The following is a 27,845-nucleotide window of genomic DNA, read 5'->3' on the forward strand; positions in this document are numbered from 1 at the left end:
CATTGGGTTTTTACCAAACTTATGGCCCAAGTTTAGACGCTCATCGAATGTTTAAGTTTGTACGGTGTCATTCTTGGTTAGAAAAAAAAATCTTAATAAGTTTATGACAGATGGAATTGGAATTGGAATCACGATTAAAGAATCTTCTGTCAAGTAAGTTTGATTACATCTAATTGGATCTAATCCCATAATATGATGTGTTCTTATACAAGATCCCTAAAGAGGAAAAGGAAAATGCATTATCTAAGAAACTAAGAAAATTTTATAAAATTGACTTGGACTCTGCTGCTATCTGCCTGCATCTATAGAGTTAGAAGATATCCCAAAAGAAGATGAGAGATGTGATGCAGTAATCATATCTGAAGAAACTGCTTCTACGTATCTAGAGGCCATTCTTCCACTCCATCTAGAATCCATGGAGGCAGAGTAATCAGTCACTGGAAGATTTTCTTCCCCATTAAGAATTCTAGTAACTTGTCTCATGGTAGGTCTAGCTTCTGGTTCATTATGAGAACAAAGAAGCCCCAGTTTTAAAACCAACTCCATCTCTGCAACTGAGTAATGTGACTCGAGCCGCGGATCCACTACATCAAGAATTTGACCTAGTTGTTTACACTCCATCACCCAATCCACCAATATGAATGTGGTTGAATCAATAGGCCTTCTACCAGTAGCGATTTCGATAAGCAAAACCCCATATGCAAACACATCAGAGCTTGTAGATGGCTTGCCGGTTCTAGCCAATTCAGGAGCGATATACCCGATCGTGCCTACGATGCTAGTAGTGTGGGAAAATGCACCATGATCGTGGAGTCTAGCCAGACCGAAGTCACTTAATCGAGCATTCATATCAGCATCTATGAGTACATTGCTTGACTTCACGTCTCGATGAATCACAACCTGCTCCCATTCTTCATGTAAATACAGCAACCCTGCAGCTATGCCTTTGATGATGTTGAATCTTTGGTCCCAAGGCAAAACAAGGCCGTTTGGAGGCTTGAAGAGGAGAAAATCAAGGCTTCCATTTGGAATGTACTCGTACACTATAAGAAGATCATTTTTTTTCTTACACCAACCTTGAAGATTGACCAAGTTCTTGTGCCTTAATCTCCCCAAACTTTCAATCTCTGCCGCGAATTCTCTCAACCCTTGAATCGAATTACGACTAATCTTCTTAACAGCTATTTCGGAACCACTGGTGGGTATCACTCCCCTGTAAACTACACCGAATCCGCCTTTTCCAACCACCTCACTGTCTTTGAAACCCTTGGTTGCTCTGTACAGATCTCTGTATCTGAACCTGTGAGGACAATCCAATTCCCATTCTTCAAGACACTCATCCCCCGTCCTCCTCCTGTATAGTACGAAAAGCCCTGATATGAACAGAAGTACAGTCACGCTGGATAAAACCGAAATAAGCACAATGGTAGAGTTCTGGTAAGCAGGGGAATTTTCCTCATTTGGTATCACTGGAAGCATAGAAACATTGATTGGAGGAGCCTCTGTAGAATTCAATACAAAACTCCATCCCAAGATGTAATGCGAGCTGGCTTGCTCTGCTGCTGTGGAGGCAGAGAAGCCAACATACATGGTCTCTTTAACAATGGAAGTTAAGTTAACCTCATGGGAGATGAGAGGTATCGTTGGTTTCACCATGTCTGCTCTAGATATTGAAACGTTCACTTTATTTATACCATCATACTCTATCCAAGCACGGATAGGATCACCGCTCTCCAACCAAACATCCTCTTTATTTGACTCGCTGGTGTGGTAAGAAGCCGGTTCTGATGCAACTGAGACCATGCTGTTAAGGTTGATTCCAACATGGTTTCCTTTAGAGTCCGAATTCTCATTGATCCCATTAACCGTATCAAATTCCACAGCGAAAACATGGTTGGAAGCACTTCCGTTGTTTGTAGGATTGAAGATGCCAAGATAATGCCCAGCTTCAGCCCCAGGAAACCCTGGCGAAGGCGACAAGGTGAAGGCGATGCCATGACCACCATCGCCGGATTTTGGGGTTTTTATTGTGAAAACAAATGATGTGCTGAAGGGGGAAGCATTTGGAGAATTTGTATCAGACATTCTTATAGATTGGTGATAGAATGCATGGCCTGAAACATTCTTCTGTGTACTGTTTGTGAGCCTAAGTGCACCATTAGGCTTGACAATGGAAGCCTCTTCTAGGGTAAGTTCACTCTCCCTACCATTGAATCCATGGAAGGTGAAATTAATGCTTCGAGCTTGAGAAACAAAAAGAACAAACAAGATAAACAAACCCAAAAAGACTCCCATGGCCATTTGATTGGTGAGTCTGGTAGAAGATAGAAGAAACTACAAGATAAAAAAATGAAGAAAACGCGTACAAGAGGAATCTGAAGCGGTAATGGAACAAAGGAAGCTTGAATTCTTCAAAGTCAATAGAAGCTACAAAGGGAAAGCAAGCACCTTCACAAAACCATTGAGACTGTGATTGATGGGGTGGGTCGGTTGGCTGGCTAGACCCACCCATTAAATTTGTGGCAGAGGTACTCTTTGCCCGTTCAAGGTGGCATTGAGGAGACTCTTCTACACACTTGGGGACCGCTTGCCGCCTTCTTCTCCTATTATTACAAATTCTGTTTTGCCAAAACAAAAATCTAAGGATCTCGATATTTTCTATCTCAGATGGAAGCAAATGATCATTTATGATAGTTGAGATAAAAAACATTGAGATCCGTAAAACTGACGTTAATGACATAACGTATACAAGCCACCACGGTAAAAGTCCAAAGTCTTTTTTTTCCATACACATAGGAGTTTTTCTTGATTTAGTACGTACTTGCATGGGTTGACCCTACTTAAGAAGATTAATCAAAAGTTCACTGCAATAACTGATGGATTAATTAAGTACTCCAGTCTTTTCGGATCCTGCTTATTTCCTAGTAATAAATGTTTATACTAGTCTTATTGTGCCTAAATACACACACACACACATATATATTCAGTATTCTCTGCTTATCTGGAAACTTGGACTCGTCAAAGGGAATTGTCTGCCATTAATGCCTAGACTCTGCAGTCTGCACTCTGAAAGGACCCGAAGAAGTTTTGAGTCTATAGGTCTCTCGAATAAATATCAAACAGATTCATGCACGTTCTCTTCTAGGGTTTTTGGAAATTAATTATGAGTTATTCTTGTCGTATTATCGCTTGTCTCTAGAAGATGCAGATTTTGATTCGCAATTTGCAGTTTGTGAACCCTAATGTTAGTATTGATCGCAAAATTGCTAGACTCTAGAGGCAACGACGGACCCATGTGAAGTGAATTGCCCACCCTGACTTTTTGAATTTTTTTTATATTAATTGTTTTTTTTTAATGTTAGTGGTAAATTTGACAATTTGTAATATTTTTTAATAATTTCACTCTTCCCTTACGCTCCCCTTCTTCTGTTTCCCTCCATTAGCGAGACTTGATTGTAGTCTAAACCTCTCAATCGCAAGCCCTAAATTCTTAGTTAGCATCTAAAGTCACAACCTGTACCACAAGCTCGTCTTTGCACTATGAATCGTCTCTTAGTTAAGCTTTTATCTTGTTACAGCCTATGGGATCCTCAATCGGCACCCACATCACTGTTCATGTTCTTCTTTTTGTTGTAGTTGTCATAACCTGTAATATGTAAATTTTTCTCACAGTTAAGGTTTCGAGCCTTTCTGGCCACTCAATCCGATATTCTAATCTAGGCTTCTTTTTGACTTTATATTTCTAATAGATCTCAACATCAATTCAAGGTAACAAGTAACTCCGGCGCAACTATTGGTATGTCTTAATTTTTGACATTATGCAAGAGTCATGATCTTGCTCAAAAAAAAATAGTATTAGAAAACATAGCGTATACACATTGATTTATAAAGTTTTGAGTTTGACATTGATTCTACCAGTCGTAACTCTAATAGTAGGAGAATATTTTCTGCCATGAAGATTATCAACAATCGGATTCGAAATTGAATGATCGACCAAGGGTGATGCGTCTGCCCTTGCCTAGGGCAAGTTATCAATGCTACTATATCGAGTCTATATAACCCTTCTTGACATGTCTATGCGTGTCACCGAGATGTCAAGCAAGGCTGCAGAGATGCTGCATTAACAATTGACCATTGACCGAGACAATCAATCAATAAAGGGGATTATAATTGATTGTCTTGATCATTGTTGCTCGGTATTTACGGCCCCGCAACGTGTTGAAGATGATTGGAAGATGACAACAGATTGGGGGTGTTTTTTAATGTAATTCGTTGACCTGACCACCTCTTCGCAGTGATTGAGCTAAGCCCATAAGAGATGCTGCGGGACCTTAACCTTACGCTCGAGGCTTACTGACGACCGTCTTTTTGTCGGGATTGGGATTGGGATTGGGAGTAGTTCAAGTGTTGAAAAATATTGGACGCAACCGATACACCATTTTGGTGCAATAAAAAAATTTAAAAAATGTAATATTTACTATTTAGCATGACGAATACATTGATAATATATATTTTTTGGTTCTAAACAAAAATTAAATTCATCGTGATCGAAAATTGATTGTTTTGAATTTATATCAAAGAACTAGAATTATCATGCCTTTTTCATGTTGAATTTGATCTACCCCAAATCCCTTTTCTCGTGGATAAAGCTTGGAGCCCGTATAAAGTACTGGGTGGTCATGGGCCATTGACACTTATAACGGTATATTGTGGTCCGTATAATGTACTGGGTGATCATCGGCCTCTTGAAGTTAAGTTCGAGTTTTACTGGTACTGGGATCCGCTGTTTATTATCTTTCATTCTTTTGGTTCAGACATAGGAAAATTTAAAATTTGTGGCAGAGGTACTCTTTGCCCGTTCAAGGGGGGCTTTGAGGAGACTCAATTTTTATACACACTTAGGGACCGTTTGACTTCTTCTTCTCCTTTTATTTCAAAATCTGTTTTGCCAAAACAAAAATGCTCAGATCCTCGTGTTTTCTATCCCAGATATCCCAAATGTTAAGATGGAGGCAAATGATTCATATGAAATTATGGACTTACATGATCCATATGAAATTGTGTGTGTCCATCTAATCATTTGGAATAGCCGGAACAAAAAAACACTGAAATCCATAAGACTAATGTTGCCAGAATAGCATAACATATACGTAATATAAGCGCCAATAAAAGTCAAAAGTCTTTTTTCTATACACAGGAGTTTTCTTGATTTAGTACGTACTTGCATGGGTTGACTGATCCTATTTAAGAAGATCGATATCATTATACATCTCAGTAAATATTATCCCAAAAATATTTCAGTCTATGTGACATTGACACATTACTATGTGACATAGAAAGTATGCCATTAGTTATTTTTAGACAAAAATACCTTTCTTTTTTTGGTCTAATTATTTTTCTTACCTATGCTGACATCATCTAATGACATCACTGTTTTTTTTTCCCTTAAACAAAAATTTAAAATGTTTTCTCTTAAAATACATGTTCGATTTCAGAAAAAAATTATATATTTAGAATCAACATTTAAAACTCTTTCCAACAAAATCCATTGTCGATATGTTTTATCGACCCGTTCTTAATTACATTGTTTTTGAAAAACAATGTAATTAAAATCTGAAACACTGGAAAAATAATGTAAAAAAATCTAGAAACTTAAAAACAATGTAATAAAATCTGGAATACTAAAAAAAAAAATGAAATTACATTGTCTTTTAAAAAATAATAGAAATTATTAAAAGATTGATATTAAGCCTTACAATGTGAAATTTAAACTAACTTATTTCTATATTCTTACTAAATTACTTTGTTTTTGAAAACAATATAATTACATGAATAGCAAAAGAAACCTCATTATTTATTTTAAAAATATTGAAATTTGATAGTTTAACACATATATTGTTGACAAATAATTAGAATATATCAATTGTATTACATAATATACATTCCTTTTGTAATTACATTATTTTTAAAAACAATGGAATAATCTTGATATAAGTAGAATCAGATTCACATTTGATATAAAAAGAATCTATAGTACTCCGAATAACAATGTAATAACAGCTACTTATGGTAAAGTCTTCCTAAGAAATCACAAACGCCATTTATGGTAAACCAGCTACATAGTTTATCAACATAGGCTTAGCACATCGTAGACGCCACAAAAATTGAGTTTAAAAAATAGCCCAAAAATGTGATTGCAATTTGTACCAATTTGGATCGTCGACTAAAGTGAAAATGGTGAAAAAAAAAAGAACCTCTAAGCCAGTTTGACTAAAGTGCAGACCTCGGATGTGATTGGAAGTGCAGAAATGGCTCCCTCCTTGGTAGTTGTAATGGCACCACATCCATTTGCAAATTTGAGTACTTCCCTTAACCTTGCTTTGTTCTGAAATCTTGCGGAGTTCCTCCAGAGGAACCGGGGATTCTGAGGGCCTCAGACAAGGTGAAGAGGGAAGAGGTGGGTTGCTTGTGGTCGGCTCCGACTCCGAGGAAAGAAATTGGTAAGCCCAATCAAGAGGCGAGGTAGGTGACTTCGATAGTTGATTTCAGGTTCCCCACTAAAGCACAACGTGGTTTGTTTGGTGGTATCGGCACTAGCCCACAATAACAAAGCGAAACCAGGCGGTGAAGGCAAATTTGGACTCGACGATGGATTTATGGATGCCATTTTTTGAGGGCGGGGAGGAGAGGAGAGAGAAAGAGAGCCAAATGAGGGGGGGGAGAGAAGGATAGCGAGATGAGGAGGGGAAGTGTTAGGGTTGAAAGGGCATGTGGGTCATTCAGGAAGAGAGATAAAATTCTTTTTAATTCATGCTATGTTGGCATGCTTACATAACCTTGACACATAGACTGGAAAGGTGCTGGGACACTATTTTACTGAGATACATATCATTTTCGTAAGAAGATTAATCAAAAGTTCACTGCAATAACTGATGGATTAATTACTAGTCCAATCTTTTCGGATCCTGCTTATTTCCTGGTAATAATGTTTATACTAGTCTTATACTCTTATTGTGCCTAAATACACACACACAGACACACACATATATATATCCTCTGCTTGTCTGGAAACTTAGGACTTGGGCTCCTCAATGGGAATTGTCCGCCATTAATGCCTAGACTCTGCAGCAGTCTGCACTCTAAAAGGACCCAAAGAAGTTTTGAGTCCAGGTCTCTTATTGGACAGATTCATACACATTCTCTTCTAGGGTTTTTGGAAATTAATGAGTTATGTTATTTTGTATTATAGCTCGTCTCTAGAAGATGCATACTCTTCCCTTACGCTTCCCTTCTTCTCTTTCCCTGAGTCAGCGATACTTGACTGTAGACTTGACAGATATGAGAATCTCTAATATATATATATATATAAAAATGTATCACGACATTAGCAAGGGGAATTTCTTGTAAGATAAGGATTATCCAACAAGTTTCCGTCCCAAAATGTCAAATAGATATAGTATCTTGACTGGCAACTTAAATCCATGTAGCATGTATGCAACTCCATAGGAGATAGTAAAGGCCATACCATAAATATCCCAAGGTAAGATTTGCATTTGACATGTATACTCTCCTCTAATTATGTCTTCTTAGATATGCTTCTATATCAATTATGAATTTTTTGTAGGCATGTCTTTGAAGGGAAAACACATCTAAAATATAAGCATGCAGTTCTCTAGGCACTCAAATCGTTAGTCTTCATAAATTGTAAACATGAAGTTTTATAGAGAGCTCTCGATGACCAAGCTGATCCGTTTTACTTAATTATCTGTTATGAGCACAAGTTCTGTGTTTAAATTATCTTATTATCACCCTCATTCGAGAAGGGCCAAAAACACAAGGACAAAGAAAGAGTCCAAAGTTGAAATAACACATAGCACAGTCGTAAATATCCCCCCTCCCTCTTTGTAATATCTTCAACATATGCTTATATACTAGTGAAACAGAAGAAGAAATGTTTACATACCATGAAGTGGCCATGACTCATCCATCCCTTATAAACCTGCTTGAATTCTGAAACAATATTTCCCTACACAAAAAAAAAAAAAAAAAGGTCCAACCAAAATTAGCAGATAGAGACGTTCAATTTTTACATACACAAGTAAATGAAAAAAGAGGAAGAAATAATTGATTTTCAAGATTTGATGGTAACCATTTACAACCTGAAAATCAATATCATATATGCTCAACTAAAGAATCTTGCCGGCTTAACCAAAACAACTGAGTTCAATGTTAGCTTGTGCATTTGTTTTGTATTATGAAATGTATAACAGATATGAAAAAGGCACAGAATAATAAAATAAAAAGTTTGAATCCATCTCTAATCCTTTTTGAATCCATTTTTCCTATTCAAATAATGAAAAATCTTACTTACAAATCCATGTCGCTCATATATTATGAGTTAAATACCACGCAATTATAGTAAATCAACATCTAAACACATATATGTTAATTAACTGCTGGTATTTTTATGGATTATTAAGTTACTTCTACACAACCATATATGTTAAAATAACATTGTTTTAGCTTGTAAAAAATTAGATCAAATATTGACAGATAAAAAGGTTTTCATTGCTTTATTTATTTGACCCTTTGTTATTACTAAATCAGGGCTTGTTGATGCCGCACTGAACAGTGAAAACGTCGACTTTTCCGTCAAGCTATATGGTAGCGTGCAATGCTTATGAACTTTCTAAACCAGCTAGGTACATTGTTCTATCTAATTGTTTTTGTCTTAAGCATTAAGAAAATATATTGATGACTACAAGGAATTCTATGTAGATGGTGATCTTAATCTAAATAATTAAGCTTATAAAATAATGACAAACGATAAAGGAAGGGTCTTGGCAATTCAATGTTTCCACTTGGACTCTTGAGTCTTGAAGACCAACAATGTCAGCTTAACATATTTGGACTTATTCCCTAACTGAATAAAAACACCTAGCACTGAAAGCGAATTGCTAATGAAAAGATGTGTATTCGTCTCCTTATCAGTATATAAGTACTATTTTGATACCGATACCTGTTTAAAAAACCGGTACAATTTCAGCCTAATTAACAACATGAAGCTGCCAAGAGACTTGGAAGGAAATTCACAAAAATAAAACTCTATTGAAAGGAGGTGAGATTGAATGGTAGGTCTGCATTTTATATTGATTATCATTACATTATTTTATTCTACATCTCAATCATGTCTCTAACATCATTATATATATGTGCTGCTTGTTATAAAATTCATCAAGTTTCCTCGTAGAATCGTTGAAAGATGATGCAACCAGAGCTTCCTCAGCCTTCATGGCCTTTCTACAATGTCATGACTCCAACTCCTAATCAAATTAGACACCCTGTATTCACCATGGAGGCCTTCTCTCCATTCAATACAACAGAGGAGTCCTCTGAGGCGCCCTCAGTTCCTTCTTTTTCTTTTATGTTATCCAACGATTTTGTAGAATTTCCAGCTTGTCATGATGAATTACAAGCTGGGATGGAGAATTTCTGGATGGACTTGGGGGGTCTAGAGCCTGATCTGGGGAAGGAAATCCAGAGTATTTATGAATATTTTAATGATAGTGAGTTAAGTTTTCCTTCATCGGAGTTTCCTAAGGAAGATGTATGGAGTCCAAGTCCATCAATACAACACAGTGAGGATTCCATGGACACAACAACATCTAAAGCATCGTTGACCTTGCCAGGAGAAGACATGGAATTTGATACCCAATTAAGTGTTCATCATCTTCTCAAGGCCTATGGAGAAGCCACCGAGAGGGAACAGAGAGAGCTTGCAGACGTGATCATGAGATGTTTAATTGAGAAAGTTAACCCAGCCGGTGGAACCTTGGAACGGCTGGTATTCAGCCTATCCAGAGACATTGAAACACAAAGTGATCATTATCTGCAAGAGGAGTCCAGCAAGAACTTTGATGCAGCATTCAAGGCTTTCTACCAGATTTTCCCATATGGAAGGTTTGCTCACTTTGCAGCAAACTCTGCAATCCTTGAAGCTATGCCAAGTGAAGCAGGGATCATACACATAGTGGACTTTGACATGGGAGAAGGGATTCAATGGCCTCCCATGATTGAAGCCATGGCACACCACCACAGAACGCTAAAATTGACATCAATCAAATGGGAAGAAGATGACATTGTTTGTGATCATTCGATCTATTTCGAGGAGACAAAAAGGCATCTATCAGAGCATGCAAGCTCGTTGGGCCTAATTTTGAAGGTAGATGAGATGGGGATTGAGGATTTCGTGAGTAAGGTGAAGAAAACAAAGAAAAGAGGAGGTAGGAGTGAATGGTTTGCCTTCAATTGCATGGTGGGGCTTCCCCATATGGGGAGGGTGAGAAGTAGAAAGCTTGTCGAAGAGTTTCTAGGAACAGCAAAGGAACTGATGGCAAGTTCTGTTGATAAAAATCTCAAAAACAGGGGAATCATAACCTTAGGAGATGGAGATGCTTGTGAGAAGTTACAGAACTGCTCGGGCTATGGTGCATTCATTGAAGGGCATATGGTGCATTACCATGCACTACTAGAATCAATGGAGACAACTTTCCCAGTTTATCTTGCCGAAGCAAGAAAGGCCATGGAAATTCTTTTTGTGGCACCGAATGCCTCCTATGTTGCTGGTCTAAAAAAGTGGAAGGATGTAAGGGAAGGCTGTCAGCTTCCAGCAGTAAACGGGTTGGATGGTTGGAAATTGAGCAAAGAAACTTTGGTAGAAGGAACAGAAATGGTGCAAGGCAAGCATAATTCATATGGAGTGAGGATTGGAGGGGACAATGGAAATGAGATGGTATTGGAATGGAAAGGAACTCAATTGGTTAAAGTTTCCATCTGGACAAATCAAAGCTAGAAAGATAGCTTGATTGAGATCCAACATTTTTCTTTCTTCCCTCATCCTCATGAGTAAATATGTAGATAACTGTATATAACTTGTACAGAAAGATTGTTCATTAGGTATTCCAACTAAGCATTTCAGTCAATGCTTGATCTTGAAGATAAGATTTTCTGCTAACTCGATGACTTGCAGGTGTGCGTTATAAACCACGATTTACTCCTATGTAATCACCCCTCTTTAAGGTTTGGTGTAGGAACATATGTTTGCCAAAAATTATTGAAAAGGACAGACGAATTGAACAACGAATAAATGGAAAGGAAACACGTAATGTAAATTGAATAAAATATGTACTTTACTAAGAATTCTAAGAAATTGAAACAGTAACACGAATATTGAATACTTTCTGAGTAATACACAAAGAAAAACAATCTGTAGTATATTATATAATAATAAACAAGGTGAATATTACCTGTGTTAGAAGACTCAATCAAATTTCCTTTTGAGCCAGAGGACCTCCACTGCCATTATTGCAGGAAAATATTAGGAATTCGTTGTTAATAGTGGTGTAAGGGGAAAAACAAAAAGAGGTGAAAAATAAAGAACTAAGAACTGAAGAGAGCAGCATCTGAAGTACTTTGTGGATTCACAAACATCTTCCCAGAATTGTGAAATTCCTGCCCTAGGAGCTATATATTGCAATTTCAAGTTAGAAATCCAGATATTACAGCCGAACACATTAAATTGTAAAAGTAGAGCTCCATGCTGAGATTGAGACCTCCTAATTCTCCATTGAGGAACCCTAATAAGTTCAAACTAGAACACTCGAGAAAAACAGACCTTTAAAGCAATAAATTACATTTATAAAGAAGAAAAACGACGGAAAGATAACTACACCTGAGGAGCTTCTCCCCTAATTGTTCGACTGTAATCGCAATCGTGGACTTGAGATCGTTGGACGGGACGATGATGGCAAAAATCAAAGATTATTGGCTGGACTTGAAGATTTACAGATAAAAAAATAAATTTACGTCGACAGCAGGATTCGAACCTGCGCAGGACTAGCCCAACAGATTTCGAGTCTGTCTCCTTAACCACTCGGACATATCGACAATTCTTGCATGCAGTTGCATGCTGAGATTTTTGTTTTTTGTAAATATAACTTCTCCCGCAGCATTCGAAATTAAACCGCTCATTCAAGCCTCACGGTTCCGATGCTAATGCCAGCATAAATTTTGCTTCGCTCGCGTCCGCTTAAGCAATCAGAGCAAGCGAGAGAAGGATCCCTTGTTACTAGGTGCACCAATAATAGGTAATTTCTACTCCTTACCTGTATCTGGAGTTCTTGATTTTCGATTTCTGAGTAGATCCAGGTTATTGGTGTGTTCTTCAAGGGTTTTAACTGTGTTGGGTTTGTCCAAGTTGCATCAATGGATTTTTGGCGATTCGAGTCTTGTCTGTGGCGATCCACGGATGCAATTTCTACAAACCAGGGCTTATTTATGATTACGTATTGTGGTTTTTGAAGGATATTGAGGGTTATTAACTACTTCATCTCTCTTCTGCACTGGTTTTAAGAAATTTCTCTCTATTAATGCTTTTGTTCCCGGATCTTTGCTCAATTCCTATTCCACTGCGTCCTTAGTTGTTGAGGGGATACGGATCACTGTTTTGGTACGAAAAATATCAACATTAACATGGATTACCATTTTCTGGTTCTGCATTGGTTGATTCTGCTTTTCCGTACATTCCAGGAGGGACATGAAGTTTGTATATTGTGCTGATTGGACTAGTGTACTTTAGGGGATTTTTTGCTTAATGTTACTTTTATTTATTGTTCCATTTACAGATGTATATAGTCGCCAATCCCCATATATTATGTTAGATGCTTGTTTCTTATTTCTAATTTAATCTTCATATCAAATGTATACACATTTGTCACTACTAGTAGCATTATGATTGAATGTTTTTCACCTGGTTTTCTTCATCTATGTATGCTCTAGAGTAACTCCAATCTTAGACAATTTCTCTAAATCAACATCTTTTAGGTGGAAGCTCTCTCTAAAACAATGGGAGATCTCTCTCGGAATATTGATATAGACAAGCTGATCTCATACGGCGATGATCTCGTGGCTGTGTTGAAGGACAAGAGGGATGTGAAAACATTGACACAGTGTCTTGAACAATCTAAGTCACTCCATTCCTCTTGCTATACCGATTTCAATGAAATCCAAAGCTCTATTGAAGGTGTGTTTTGTTCTATCTGCAATATGTGTTAGTGGGGAAAACCAGGCCGGGATTCAAAAGAATTAGGCGAAGTGTTTGTTCCTGAATGACGGAAGTGGAAAGACACTAATTAAACACCAAGGGGTTACATGATTAACTGAAGTGTGAACTCAAATTAGCAAATTTTGTGATTGAGTTGGTTGAAGAAACACAAGTATGTATCTCGTATAACAGCTTTTGCACAATAACATAGACTGTTCCTTCTGTTTTCAGAACTGCATTTTGAAAGTTAGTACTTTTACAACATTTAAAGTCATATTCTGGCTTCTTCATATGATAGCCAATCCTCGTGATACATAAATAGGGATTTGAATGTTCTTCAGGAAATGTCAATATTAATAATCGATGTGTTAGCTGAGTATTTGCCAATGTTTTAATGCACCCAGTGTATTTAGTTTATATTTAGCAGATTATCAGAAAAAGATCAATGCTTGCAAGCAAAAAATTGAAAAGGCAAAATCTGAAGTTGCTGCAGATTCTGATTTTGATATTCTCCAAAAAGAGTTGGAAGAAGAGCTTCAGAAAGAACGTGAGCTTATGGAAGAGCTCAGATAAGCAGATATTGATGCTCCTTAGTCCTTTCAAAAAGAACATATATTGGTGTTAATTGTATGCCTTTCATTTTACATCCATGGATTGATGGGTCATTTTATCTTTTATTTAAATCAACACAGTTATCTCCAATGAGATTAATGATCTAGAGCATCAAAGGATCTCTTTTGAAGAAGGAAAGAAAAATCTAAAGAAACTCTAGCAGGATGAGCTGAGGACGCAGTAAGTACATGGACAGAATCTTGATGATTGAACTAAGAATTGTATCTTTCAGTAAGCATATATTTTGTCTCTTAGATGCAAGCATACCTTTGTGTTTTTTGTGTCCGTATATGATCTTGTTTGCGCAGCAAATGGGGAAATGTAGCAAAGCATAAAGCATTGGAGAAGTTATTTGTTAGCAAATAATAAAGTACAGCAGTTTGTGTGCACATTTACATGAACTGTCTCGAGTCACTTGTTGTTCCATGTGTTTGTGTATGCAAGTGATTGTCATCAAGTTGCTCTCATCTAGTGTTCTAACATTTCTTTTGATGATTTTTGCAGGAGGAAGCTTTCCATCTATGCTTCAGTCACAAATACCATCCCAAACTTGAATGACAACTCCAAAATCTCTGGCCATATCCTTTTCCTTGTGACATTGTCCTTATATTTGTCCTAATACATAATTTTGTTTCTCTTGTCTGGCTGCCAATACTGTAGCATTGGACTTTCCTTATGATTAACTCCAGATATAGTGGATAGGGATAAAACGGTCGTTGAGAAGTTTGAATTCGATCCGACAAAGATGAGTGCCTTTAGTACATGTCTGACAATCTGGAAGGTGATAAATTTACTATAATTTTGCTGGTTTTTCTTTCATATAATGTGTCATTCAGCATGTATGCTGTCCTGTATTTGATGTCGAGAGTCTAATAATTTGTTGGATGTATTGTGGCATATCTTGTGTATTTTTGTAGTCATTATGTCCAATTTTACACGTGTTAGCAGTTTATTATGTTTTATGAATTCATATTATATTATTATGTAATGGACTAGCTGTTTAGAGATAAAATACACAATATTTCCTACTGAAAGTATAACCTTTTTCTTTTGCTAATATGCAATGAACTTCGCAGGAATCTTGAGTATGGATTTTCATTAAGTTTTGGTAACAATAGTCAATGTAGAATTTCCCCATTAACAACTACAGTTTTTTTTTTTCCCTTTGGCTGAAAAAAGGAATGGTTTTTGCAATATGACCATGAGCTTGGATTTCCGTTGAGTCTGGCCATCATAATTCCAGGGTAACAATTCATTTTTCATATTGCCAATACTGGCTATTTGTGTGTGATTAAGTCTCCTTATGGCTTATGTATGCATTGAGAATTTCCCATTTTCTTTGTGGTATTTTCATTAGGTTATTGTGCAAGCTCACCAGATAAAACTTGGTCTATCTATGAAAATTGTAGAGGCAAATCAACCTTAAACTTAACCTGATATAACAAGTTATTTATACTAGTAGATTTGTAATACAACACCAATGGTCGAGGCGTCTAGCTTAGTAGTTTCAGTCGAATGTTTGTTCTATAAAACCATATAACTCATATTATTCCTTGTACTGGTGCTTTGTAGTGATAGGGAGGTGCTGCTCCAGCTGCATAGCAGACAGGCTCATCTGCAAACTTCTTTTTTACTGAACTGCAATCCTTGGGTGGAGGTCCTTTGTAAGCGTTGCAGACAAAGTCTACATACATGTCATAGAGCTGCATTGAAAGATCAACAATGTTAATTTCAGCCTCAGAGAAAGACAGTTATATAGTATCCAAGGTAAGGGACTAACATAGCCAAGATATTGGTTGTTCACGAGAACCCATGGCATGAACCGGTGAGGAGGAGTTAATTTGGCGTTCCTTAGTAAAAGCTGCGTAAAATGTGAGTCAGATTACAGCATAAGATAGACCCAATCTATTTGTTACAGTGAAAGAAAGTTTTTCTCAAGCTTAAAATTCTTGTGCTAAATGATTTACTTCTGCTGATCTTTTAACAGAATCTGACAAACAGATTGAGCTCACCTTTCTACCTCTTCCACTCTTATGGCAATCATCTATTCGGTTTGATTTCACCCCAACACTTCAGAACATGTTTTCCATACTTCTTCTGCTTGACCAGGAACAGATTCAGTGTAATTAGTTTTCCCTGCAATGCAGGAAATGAAAGGGGAATGCTTCTCCTGCACCATACTACACAACTTCATAGATAGGTGGTTTTACTGCAGTTCTAAGTAACAGGGTATCAGAAATTCAGGCAAAGATGGATGATGATAGAGAAGAGAACTCTTCATACCACATCGGGCCAGAGATCGATGGCACAGGCTTGTATAGATAGCATTCATCTGCCCCATGCTGCAAATAAAGTACAAGCCAAAAAAAAAAGCACAATGCAAGTGCTAGACAAGCCCAGATGAAGATTGTAGAGAACTAGAGATTGAAGCCACTACCTTACAAACAATGGTCTTGTCATGCCCTACAGTTTCAGCATTGCCCCATGGAACCAGCCGGAGGTTGACGATGTTGATGAGGTCGGTATCATATAACTTGTCCAGATATTCTATGAAGAATTCCTGGGCAAGTTGGACACAGACTCTCATAATAAACAGAGAGATTAACTTTGGGAGCTGAAGGAGGAATAACCTCAGCAGCATTGGTTTCTGAAGATGAAAGAGATGGAAAGATGAAAAATAACAGCAGGGAAAGGAGGAGAAATGACAGTGATTGACAAGAAGCCATTGCTAAGAACTTTGAAACTTCAATCTTAGAACATGAAGAAGTTGTTCTGTGGAGGTATATATAGTCCTGTTGACCCCAAATTTGCCCTTGTGTTAATGCTTATGATGTAGTGGTTGAAAGGGCAGTATCAGTCCTAAAGGATGGAGATATTTCTTTGCCTCCCTATTGCAGTCATATAAACTTCTTACTAAACAGAGGCACTTCGGCAGTTTCTGATTTAGGCATCATTAGAGGACCTATTTGCATCGTATATTGGCAATCAAGCAGAAGGCTGAAAATTGAATTGTTTGACCCGTGAGTTGTTCATAAGCTTTTCTGGTAACAATTGAAACAAACCCAACCACTTCATGTAACCGCAATGTACACATTTGTACTGCAATGACTCTTCTTAAGAATTTTATCACACATTACATTGATATAATCCAATCGAATGGTATACAATTCCTCTCAAATCCAACGTGTTTTCTTGGACTAAGAGTCAATGACGACCGGTCCAAGAAGAACAAAGCTGGAAACGTGTCAATATTGGTTTGTAGTGTTTGAACTAGATTTTCTAATATGGTATCAGAGCAAAAACTCGATCAATTTAGACATGGACCTCTACATGTCCACTTATTTACACCATAATATGCTTCATATTAAGCTTGATGATATAATGTGAAAGTGCAGTTGAGGGGATTTGAGTCTGAGCACAAGTGATACCAATATATGTGTAATTAGATATGTTAGCCAATTTCTCAAAAAAAAAAAAAAAAGATATGTTAGCCAAATGTAGCATGTTTTGTTGCAGAAAATCAATGATTTTGACCATAACATATGATTCACTAGTCTTTTGTTTCAATGGGTCACTGTGGGCTTATGAAAGAATAATGGGCCAGAATTGGCTCAATAGTCGAACTCAAAATAGAACAGGCCCAATAAGATTCACGGAGCTTCCCCTCCCCTTTCCCAAACGTTATCTTCCATCTCCCAAGTTTTTCCAAGCTTACCTCACCGGTCTGATTCAGGGACAACTCCAAAAAACACTAAACCCTAAACCCCAATTTCGTCTATGGCGTCAATTAACTTTAATTTCTTCGAGAACTGGTTCAATAAACCCCCAAACCCAATCAATCCCATCAACCTTCTCCCTCTCGCCCACTCTGTCTCCACCAGAACAACCGCACAGTCTCTGCCTTTCGCTTCTATCTCGTCATTCTTCAAAAGGGATGAAAAGAAGCCTGACCAAGAACCTGGCCACTATAGGAAAATACTTGAGCAGTTCTACTGGGAATGCGAGAACCGACCAGATTACCGCCACACACCGGAAGTGGAGAGGATCCTAAATGAGGACCCGTTATTCGAGAAGAAAGAAAACCCGACACCGGAAGAAATCGAAGAGAACAAGAGATGGTGGAAGGAGTTTCAGGATAGCCCGGTTGTTCAGTTCCTGCTTCGTGCCGATGTAATTGCGGAGAAGATGAACGAGCTGGAGCTGAAGGCAAATGAGTTTCCGTACAGGTGGGAGGATACGAAGCTGTGGCAAGCAGTGCCGCACGTGCCCGGACCGGACGGCCGGCCGATGCCGAGAAAGGCTATCAAGACTAGGAAAGAGAGTGACGATAAGTTCTGGGATTTTACTAAGCAGTTCTTTTTCGGGCTGTGGGGATTCCAACAACGGCCCTACCCACCTGGCCGGCCGATCGATGTAGCTCAGGCTATTGGTTATAAGCGGCTGGAGAAGCGGTACTATGACTGTAAGTTTGGATAGTTTACTTTGTTTGTGGTTTCATTTTGCTCTCTATTTTTATAAACTGAGGGTGCTTGATCTTATTTATTTGCCACCAAGAAGATTTGTACACTGGAATGTCTGTGTTTTTCTTTTTCCATTTTGTGTTGGCTTGTCCCCTTACAGAAGTTGTCTGGTGTAATGCTATTTTGTTTGATTAATGCAGTTGTGGATGTTTTTTTCACAGCTTGTGATTTTTGAAAGAAAAATAGTGGTATATGTTTTATGTTTATATTGTTGCTCTCGCAAATAGATGAGAATAGCATGTGATGCAGCAGTATAATAAATGAGCATTGAGAATGAAGTGCGTGGTGGATGCCTTTTCCACCAATCTTCTGAGTTTTCTTCACCTTGTTGCTGTTATTAATATCAGGTGGCTCGATTCAGTTGCAAGCATGGTGTTCTTACCCTCAGAGCCCACATTAATTTTCTATACCGTCATATGACACTATATTAATGTTGCGAGCCCACATTAATTTCCAGTTGCGAGTATGGTTCATTCTATTTGCTGTTGTTTGCAATTCAACTTTAGGATTACTCACTATTGTTATCATATGTTTCATTCGTGTAGTTATCATGAGGAGTGGTGGGTTTTTCTACAAAGATCGCTTGGGCAGAACTCGAGGACCGATGGAGCTAATACAGCTCAAAACGGCATGGGGTGGTGGCATAATTGATAAAGATACATTCATATGGATGGAAGACATGGATGAATGGGCTCCAATTCACATGGTGTACGGCTTGGAACCTGCAATTGCCACTTGGGAAGGTTTGTTAAATATCACCAATCTAGTGCACTTTTTATTTTTGGTCAAACAAATAAGGAGAATGGGATTTGGGATGTGAATCTATCTTTTTAGTTTTTGAAGTAGAAGGAGGCAATTAGTGGAACATAGGAATATTTTGTCTCCATATGGTTTGCCCATATCTTCGATATTTTTTGATCGTATGGTCCATTTGATCATTTCCTTACCAATGATAGCTCAGAGTGTGTAAATGGTCAAGGCTAGCACATTGTAACATTATATTAAACATTAGCGTTATTTGAAAGTATATTCTAGTCGTTTGTTCTCATAATACATAAATGATATGACAGTCTTTCTTTTTTGTGAAGTTAAGTGGGTGGAGGTTGAAAGGAAGCTCCTCTTGTAAATTTTTCATATAATACTTTTACCGAACATGATCACTTAGCTACAATCCTGTCTATCATCGGTTGGCAATTAACTGCCATCCAGCTTTGGAGATGTTTACAAACTCCATCAATAGTATCTGCATAATGTTTACCTTCTATCCATATACATGGTTCACCATCTTTTAGATTCAGTAAAATAGTAACTTTGTATCTCAGTTAAATTGATTTAAGCTTATGGTTGCATGGTTGTCAGTTAGGCTTGGTGCTGGAGCAACAGAGTTCCTTCACAAACTACAAAAAGGTATACCTCCCTGGGTACCTCTCAAGGGACGTGAAAAGAAAACTTATAAGCAGATGCAAGAAGAGGCCATAGAGAGCAAAAGACGCGACTTAGCTGTGCTAGAAGCTAATGATGGTATTTGGCCAGGCGTTAAAATTCCCGGTCATGCCTATTTCTTTTGGGCTAGTGGGAGTGAATTGACAACTTTGTTGGAGAGGGACCACATGCCAAACAAATATATCCCAAAGGATCTCAGGTATCTCCACTCTTTGACCCTTGGCTAATGGATTTCTTTATTATGTTCTGTGGGCTTCTTAGTGCTGGAAAACAAGATTTGAAGTATATTGCATGTCTAAAATGTTTATTGCATCCATATCTTGGTTGTTTGTGTGAGATAGGCAGCGATTGGCTAAAGTTATCCCTGGGCTAAGGCCATGGGAAGTTCTAAGCATTGAGCAAGCGATGGATCAGATAACATATGGTGGAAAGTGGTACCGTGAACCTCTTGGTGAATACACTACAGGTCCTCCATACATCCAACACTGGAACAAGGATGTTATGGTACATATTTCTTCTCACATCTGCTTTATATTTAAAGTTCTAGCTTGGTGATATTTTAAGCCTGAGATTATAGACGGATGAACTCTAACTGTACAATAGTGTCGAAGTACAGCACGTTCTGTCTAGCAAATCAGTCACATTTACTTAGTTTGAAGACTTCATTCTTCCTAAGCATTTCTGCTGTTTGTTTGTACTTCATTTGCTTCGGAAACATGGTAGTATTTTTCAACTTCAAAGTTCAGATTGCAGTGGGATAAACCTGTGGGTAAGAAAGTAATGTTGAAACACAACGGATCTGCTTAATCAATACATTTCTCCATGAAAAAGTGATGGTTGTTTTGTTTCCCCTACTTAGGTTTAGTCCTCAATAAAATTTCCAAAAACAAGTAAAATATAAATATCGAATTTATAGTTGAAATTTTCCGAGAAATGGAGAAAATGATGTTTGGCTTGATGAGGGCTTTGAAAAGACAGAACATAAGTGATAGGGATCTCAGTCATTCTAGTAGTGGATGTGTCACTCTCTGGTTCAATCACTAGGTTTTGTGGATCCCTACACTTACATCAATCGAGGGACAAGATCCACCATTGAGATAACTAGGATCTCAATCATCCTAGTAGTATTTTGGGATTCTTTTTGAACTTTTCTGTAGATCCTATTCTGTAGGGGTACATCTTGTGTATGTGTCTTGGTATGGAATTTGCATTTTGCTTCAGATGACCTCATATATGTGCTACCATCGTTGCAGAGACTTTTCCGGACATATCAGGAGCTTAGCACTGCGGTTGCCAGCAAATTGGATTATACAGTCCCTGGTTTCCAAAAAATAATGGAAAAGGTTGAGGCTGATGCTGCCGCGAGGGAAGCCAAACGTAGAGAACAAAAGGAAGCGGAAAAGAAAGCCGAGCAGGACAAAGCTTTAGCAGAACGAATTAACGATCTGTAGCATCACTCAAATTTCAGGGCTTTGCAGATTATATGATAAAATAGCCTATTCACTATAATGGTAATATGGTATACTCTCTAGTGTCAAAAGTCCCATTGAATGAATAAACAGAATTCATTCTGTGAAATGAGGGAGTTTTTGCTTCTTGGAAATGTTAGGATTTGGTATAACCTCTAATGAGATGATCAAAGTTTGTTACTTAAGATATGGTACTTCGATACCCTTTGTATTGTGTGTCTAAACATGTCCAGTCCTGCTATCGAGCATAACTCGGAAGGTGTGTCTTTTGGATAGTCAACTAGTACCAAACTCTGGCTTGAGCTAAGTATGTGTAAATCCGTTCCATATGTTAGTTTAGGTTGATGTCCAGACTGAATGACACTATGAAATTACATTAATCTTCCACATATTATTGGTAATTTGGGAGACATCTCTATTGAGAAATCTTTAGAATTACCCTGCTTCGTTTTCTTTTTGCCTCGGACCATCAAATGATTGTGACTAATATGTCATCCTCTCTTTCAAACAACGAGTATTGTTGAATCTGTTGGTGTTCAAAACAATCATGTCCTCTCCAGAGTCAATAATTTTATACTCGGAACTACTATACTCAATCATTTGTTGCCGTTACTCTTTTGATTTCTATTGCACTTGGAAATAGTGACCCTAAGTTAGAATCAAACTTCCAACTTCGGACAAAAGAATTGACGCCTAAATTTAAAGAGGTAACCAAATAGACTACCATCATTATTGTTCGCTATTGACTCTATGCCCCAATGTGATCTTAGATAAAAGATGTCCAAAAGAGAGGTTTTTTCCCACCGACCTTAGTCTTAAAATAGGTTACGGCCCTTGGATATCAGCAGTGTGCACGTGCCTTCCATTTACTACCCTGTCTCGCTACACAAGACGAGACAGACAAGACCTTCGAAATACGTGTACAGAGACCGTCGCTTCCCCATTGACCAACCCTTTATGCGAGGACGCTTGTCCATCGCCTTTTATATATGTTCTATAGCAGTGAACATTCATTTTGAATAAGCCAAGAACCACATACTGAAGAAAATGGAAGATGGAGTAGCAGAAAACGAAGGCTTCCATGGAGCTAAAGAAAGAGGATATGAAGAAGATCATAAGGGAGGTGATGGAGCTAAAACCAGTGGATTCATGAAAAATCTGATCTCGAACTGGGTTTCTAGAGGAGAAGATGATGAAACAGAGGGAGATGATATTGGAGAGGGTGGAGTCAAGGAAAAGGCCGGTGGACTTCTTGACCATCTTACTAACTTGGTTTCTCCAAAAGCAGGAAGGATGGCTGAAGAGAAAGAAAAGGGAGCAAGTGAAAACCATGAGGGGTTGCGTTCAGATGAAGAAGTGGATGGCAGTATTGGAGTTGGTGAGAGGCTGATCAGTAATTTAAAATCCAAGTTTCTGCATCAAAGTGAAGGGGAAGTGACAGAGAGTGGAGAAAAGAGAAGGAAGATTATTGAAGACGAAGAAGAAACCAAGAAGACAATATCAGAAGAAGAAAGTGGTGGAATCATTGACGAAATTGTTTCTCATTTGCCCCCATCTCTTCCAGGTTCAGCGTCCAGTACTTTTTTCTTCCTCATGATATTGACTATTGTTTTAATGGCTGCCACGGAAGATAATAAAGGTTGTATGTTTTCATGGCATATGATGCAGCCCCCACAACTGACGAAGCCGCCTTGCTGATTAACAGTTTCGTCCGAGATTAAGGAAAGATGATGATGATGATGTTCATACTTGAAGCTGCTTGCATGATTGTGTTGAATTCTTTGTTGAAGTTGTAGTTCAAATGGAAAAGGCTGTGGAGCAATGTCCATGGATTTTAGCTCTGGTGTTTCTGTATGGATTTTTTTTTTCTTTCTAAATTGCTAGCACTTGCAGGGCATCCCTGTTTTTGTAATATCAAAACTTGCTCTGTCCAGTGAGATTTGAACATGAAATTGTCATTTTAGTGGTGTAATATTGTGAGACGGGACTTGTATTTTTCATTTTTAGTGTCTACCCAACAAGATTTTATAGCAATCTCTAGGCCAAATTGTATTACTCGAGAGATTTTAAGTTTGATTTTCACGGGAATAATATCTTTGTGATTGTTTTGACTCAACTTATCCGTGTGCAATTAGTATGGACTCCTTTATCACCGATTTTATCATGTTCTCCGTTATTAAAAAAATTAGCTCTGTCGGTCTATTTGAGGTGTCCCTGTAATATGTATACTGTTATGCTATGGAGTATGGACTCCTCTATCACCGACTAAATGGGCCTTCAGCCTTTTAACTTTTGCTTCACTAACATTTGTTGGTAATTGGAGTTGGAGGGATCCCAATCCATTTAAGTTGTTTCCATGATCATCTCTTAAATTACTCCTTTATCAATGCCAAGAGTGGTTGACCAAGACATCCATAATCATCTCGAAATTCTCAATCAATATTGTTTTTAAACAGCACATCAACAACCTGCACCAGTGGTCTAGTGGTAGAATAGTACCCTGCCACGGTACAGACCCGGGTTCGATTCCCGGCTGGTGCACTCTTTCTTTTTATGAAAGGCCTCAAACCTACTTTTCCCTTACGTTGGCCTTTGTGGCAGCCCAACCAAAGTGCTCACAGTTCACAACATGAGGCCCACCCCTAGTTTAAGGTCAAAGCTGGGCTGTCCAGTCACAAAGTGTTTCCAACATGAAGCCCACCCTTAGTTTAGGCCTCAACCCACTTTTCCCTATGTGGGCCTTTTAGGCAGCCCAACCAAAGTGTTCCCTAACTTGGGCTGCCAAAGTGTTCCCTAACGTGGGCCTCTGACGCAGCCCAACCAAAGTGTTCACAGTTCACAACATGAAGCCCACCCTAAGTTCAAACGTAATTCTTTTATTTTATTTTTAAGTTCTTAGGACAACACCTTACTGGGAAGCAGTTATTTCTACTGATCGTGCTCGCACAATATATACATACCAGGTCCAAAGCCATGCGAATAAGTACGTTTCATAAAGATATGTCTCTGAAGAAATCATGCCCCTTAAAACTTTTCTACACTGACTCCATCTCTAAGGACCTCATAAGCCTCTCTGTTCCTGCTTTTCTTCATCCCAGCTGTGAAATGGAGTTTCGATCCATCCGCTGTGATACAGGAGACCTTAACCCAAATCATAACCTTTGTCTTCATACCCTCTACATCGGTTAGCTTCCCTTTCTCCAGATATCCAGTTACAGTTGTGTCAAAACGCAGGACCGATGAGTCCCTGTATCCCACTTCACAGATTGAGGGAACAAATACAGTAAGCTTTCCGGTCTCTTCATTAAACTCATAATTGGTGGCATCACGAGGGAAAATTCCTATAGCCAATCCATATTCCTTCAATAACTCGGGCAATGGCTTTTGCATTTTTCCTGTAAAAAGGGGTATTATCTAATTCCAATAATGCCAAAGCCAATTATATGAATATTTGAACTCTGATGGAGGAACTCAAATTCAAATTTTGACATCATAAAAAAAGCCGCATTCACATGCACGTAAATAAATAAAAAAACTCTCGAGCAAGCCTCTCGTAGTGGGTGGGGTCGGAGACAAGCAGGATGCACACGGACCTTACCCCCACATAATATGCGGAGAGACTGCTTCTAGGAATTGAACTTGCGACAACTAGATTGCACCCCTGCAAATATACCACTAGGCCTCATGCGCATATGAAATTGGAATGATACTATGATGCGCCACTTCGAGATCCAAGCTAGCTGCCAATGCTAACACTTGTTTACTAAGCCAATTTTCAGTACATAAACAATCAATATTTTAAAAGGTGGCATAAAATATTTCAATACTAACTCAACTACCTTTTCTTTGTTGAAGATGTCCCTATCAGAGCTTAATCTGGCTATGAGTGCCTACGGCAGTTCTGTAGCATAAAAAAGGTACAAGCATCCCAAGTCCCAACCCTCCCCATCTTCGCTCCTCTCCTCTCCCTCCCGCACCCCAAAAAAAAGAGTTCCTAAACACTATAAACTAAATTCTCATCAACGTCTATGAGATAGTTTATGAAAGTGAGGTCTCAGAATATATTCAAGGCTGCAACCACAAAAACCACTCTTTGACATAATGTGCATGGTGTTGAGAAGCAAAGCAACAATTTATACTAGTAATTTTCAAGAAGAAAAATATGGGGGGGGGGGGGGGAAGAAAACACACCTTTGATTTTGTTGACCAACCATTTAGTTCCTCCTTCAATACTGCTTTGCAAAGACTGATAAAATGGGAAATTTTAAGAATTGAACATGTTTTCTAAACAAGCTAAAATTAGTAGAATACACAGATAGGAGACCATTAGAACATCAATGTATTTGCATGGATTACTGATGCACAATTATATATATCAAGCAAACCCAAACTACAGAAGTTTCATACTCTTAGCAGTGATTCAATGATTCACTTGTGCCAGTAAAAACCTCAAAATGCATCACATGACTTTCTTCTAATATTTTGGGCGACATAAAACCCGAGATTTTTCACATTCAATAACATGCCTGTCTAGCTTTTATCTTCATCTATGATCAGGTAGTCATGAATTCAAAAAATTATTTCAGAAAAGTGAGTAAAGTAAGAGTTCAATATAAATGCCTTAACTTATAAACCATCAGTTTAAACTATGAGTCAAAACCGGTGTCAACATACTATAGAAGACCCAGTATTCATAGATGCACCAATCGTTCATATATGCATGCATGAACAATCGGCTTAATTTTCCAGATTGAATGCGTCATTTAGGAGACTCCTAGTGCTTATCTTTACAACTATCCACACCCAAACCTGCCTTTTCTTCATCACCATTCCATGTTCAAAATGCCACAAATTCTTCTTGTAACATCAACATGCAACTCAGTGTCATAGAAAAGCTATGATTTTGATTATCCAAAAAACAAAAATCTACAATTAAGCATCTGATTTCTTAGCCCCAGACTGCAACAGGTTTAAAATTCTAGGTTACTAGAGTTTGCTCAGAGTGTCTGTCATTATTTCCTTACTTATGTTTCCAAATAAACCACAATTGTGCCCTAATTTCCATACCAGTCCATCATCTTCCATACTTACTAAATAAATCTATAACAATCAAATGTTAAAATGAATTAAATTAAACAAAAACCCTAGCTTGATTGGGGATTACATAAAAGGGCTTTCTGACGAGATCAGGGAAATAAACAACCAATTAAGGACTTAATCTCACGTAAAAAACGAAGAAAAGGAAGGAAAAGGAAAGCTTACATTGAAGTCATCGCCTACGGAGTCGATCTCCTTGCTTGCCCTCTTGCCAAGCCAATACGAGCCTACCTTGTTCAATATTTGATCCATTGTGTGACTTGGTATCGCCTCGTTCTACCAACCGGGTGATTTTGAACTATCCCTCTCTTCCCCTCTATCAGAGATGCAATAGAACCACAGAATTCTCTAACCGAGTCCCGTCTTTTTCCTTCTATGGTGGGGAGAGAAAAACAGAGACGGAGAAGGGCTCGTTCCTATCTGCAAAGTGCATAAGTTCTCACCCGATAAATCTTGATTCTTGAGCCGGTTGGCTGTTATACTTTGACATTTCAGCCGTCTAAGTCAAACCTTATTTAAAAAAAAGTTTTGTTAAGATAAGATATTATTGGACATTTGGTCGACAATATTATATTGTGGTAAGTGAGTTTTCAAACTACGGCAATTTTTACGCACCCCAACAACTAGTTCGAGTGATAAAAATAATGTGTATCACCCTAGTGCTCAGGGTTCAAATATCTTTTATATCATTTTAAAAAAATGTGATAATTTTTGTTAAAGAATCACAAACAATTAAAATAAATTATGACCAAAATACTTAATTCCCCGATGTAGTAACAATGTCAATCAGGTAATTAGACCCGCTATGAATACCTTTGTAGGTTGAGGAGCAAAAGAGAAATTTGTCCGAGGAGGGGCTTGCGTCTGATTAGTTAGTTGGAGAGACAATAGTTTATCATGGCAATGATTAGTAATTGGTTAGAGAGAATGGTCAGCCACAATAGGACTGAGACACGGCCTAGATTCTTAACAGTTGGGAATTTTTTGCAATGGGCGAAAGCTTGACGGAGCACTGTCCAAAAGTCATACAATTAAAAGTGAAATTTAGGTACTACTTCAATTTAATTAATTAATAACATAACACTATATTTGCGATACTTGACTGCTTGTAGAGTATTTATATCAAAACAATCCCATTCGGATTGGTCGAGTTCACTAATACTGGTTGATCTATTGGACCTAGGAGCCCCATTCAGCTATATGATGGACCAGGCTATATACTTAGTAGTTAGTACAGAAGGATGATGCCCGTTTCGTTACTTTGAAGAACAAGCCCAATCTCCCGGTTGAGCACTTCTTGATCGCTCAACCTTGCCTTGGGCCATAATTATGAATATGTTGTAGACGTGCTTAATGAACGTGTGTCTTTCCTCTTTTCTGTGCACGCGGGTATGACAACTCAAGTTTAGATCCATGTCATTTATGTTAACCGTCCAAAGAATAAATTTGTCTTGTGTCGTTCTCGGTTATCAATAAAAATATAAACGGATCTTACTTATCCAATCAAGATTGTAGCTTTCAGTTATGTATGATCAATATATATATATATGCATTACTATGTTTGCATCACAGGTGACAATTATTTGAGTTTGATACCTAGAA

The 27,845-nt window shown here is 38.0% G+C and overlaps 4 protein-coding genes, 1 long non-coding RNA gene, 2 other non-coding genes and 2 pseudogenes across 12 annotated transcripts; 4 read left to right on the plus strand and 5 right to left on the minus strand.

The window, feature by feature from the left end:
• Positions 1–152: 152 nt before the first annotated feature.
• On the minus strand, positions 153–11,909 carry LOC120012873 (probable L-type lectin-domain containing receptor kinase VI.1). Of its 6 annotated transcripts, XM_038864411.1 has the most exons (6): positions 11,732–11,909; positions 11,472–11,636; positions 11,307–11,355; positions 7,964–8,026; positions 2,367–2,618; positions 153–2,203 (listed from the first exon to the last, which is right to left on the minus strand). In XM_038864411.1, exons 5-6 carry the CDS (start codon positions 2,510–2,512, stop codon positions 289–291), a joined length of 2,061 nt encoding a protein of 686 aa, XP_038720339.1. In that variant the 5' UTR covers positions 2,513–2,618; positions 7,964–8,026; positions 11,307–11,355; positions 11,472–11,636; positions 11,732–11,909; the 3' UTR covers positions 153–288. The 6 variants fall into 6 exon arrangements, 4 of the variants coding, with proteins under 4 accessions (XP_038720339.1, XP_038720341.1, XP_038720342.1 ...); XM_038864413.1 differs by lacking the exon at positions 11,472–11,636; XM_038864414.1 differs by lacking the exon at positions 2,367–2,618 and having other exon boundaries at positions 11,732–11,908.
• TRNAS-CGA lies at positions 11,865–11,946 on the minus strand. Its single transcript has one exon. It is a non-coding gene; the product is annotated as a tRNA-Ser (tRNA).
• Positions 11,947–11,993: 47 nt separating this feature from the next.
• On the plus strand, positions 11,994–16,003 carry LOC120012874 (annotated as a pseudogene).
• Positions 15,702–16,883, minus strand: LOC120012875 (annotated as a pseudogene).
• A 504-nt stretch (positions 16,884–17,387) lies between these two features.
• Positions 17,388–21,349, plus strand: LOC120013931 (protein TIC 56, chloroplastic). Its single transcript, XM_038865915.1, has 5 exons — positions 17,388–18,176; positions 18,780–18,977; positions 19,594–19,876; positions 20,019–20,181; positions 20,931–21,349. The coding sequence occupies exons 1-5, from the start codon at positions 17,492–17,494 to the stop codon at positions 21,126–21,128; spliced, it is 1,527 nt and encodes a 508-aa protein (XP_038721843.1). The 5' UTR covers positions 17,388–17,491; the 3' UTR covers positions 21,129–21,349.
• A 600-nt stretch (positions 21,350–21,949) lies between these two features.
• Positions 21,950–23,118, plus strand: LOC120013658. Its single transcript, XM_038865542.1, has 2 exons — positions 21,950–22,710; positions 22,815–23,118. The coding sequence occupies exons 1-2, from the start codon at positions 22,194–22,196 to the stop codon at positions 22,865–22,867; spliced, it is 570 nt and encodes a 189-aa protein (XP_038721470.1). The 5' UTR covers positions 21,950–22,193; the 3' UTR covers positions 22,868–23,118.
• A 498-nt stretch (positions 23,119–23,616) lies between these two features.
• Positions 23,617–23,687, plus strand: TRNAG-GCC. Its single transcript has one exon. It is a non-coding gene; the product is annotated as a tRNA-Gly (tRNA).
• A 315-nt stretch (positions 23,688–24,002) lies between these two features.
• LOC120011682 (uncharacterized protein At5g01610-like) lies at positions 24,003–26,697 on the minus strand. Its single transcript, XM_038862777.1, has 3 exons — positions 26,409–26,697; positions 25,338–25,392; positions 24,003–24,541 (listed from the first exon to the last, which is right to left on the minus strand). Exons 1-3 carry the CDS (start codon positions 26,493–26,495, stop codon positions 24,171–24,173), a joined length of 513 nt encoding a protein of 170 aa, XP_038718705.1. The 5' UTR covers positions 26,496–26,697; the 3' UTR covers positions 24,003–24,170.
• LOC120011683 lies at positions 24,568–25,331 on the minus strand. Its single transcript, XR_005471095.1, has 2 exons — positions 24,986–25,331; positions 24,568–24,886 (listed from the first exon to the last, which is right to left on the minus strand). It is a non-coding gene; the product is annotated as an uncharacterized LOC120011683 (long non-coding RNA).
• Positions 26,698–27,845: the final 1,148 nt, after the last annotated feature.

The sequence above is a fragment of the Tripterygium wilfordii genome, chromosome 13 (assembly GCF_013401445.1).
Source record: "Tripterygium wilfordii isolate XIE 37 chromosome 13, ASM1340144v1, whole genome shotgun sequence".
In the NCBI taxonomy this organism is placed as follows: domain Eukaryota; kingdom Viridiplantae; phylum Streptophyta; class Magnoliopsida; order Celastrales; family Celastraceae; genus Tripterygium; species Tripterygium wilfordii.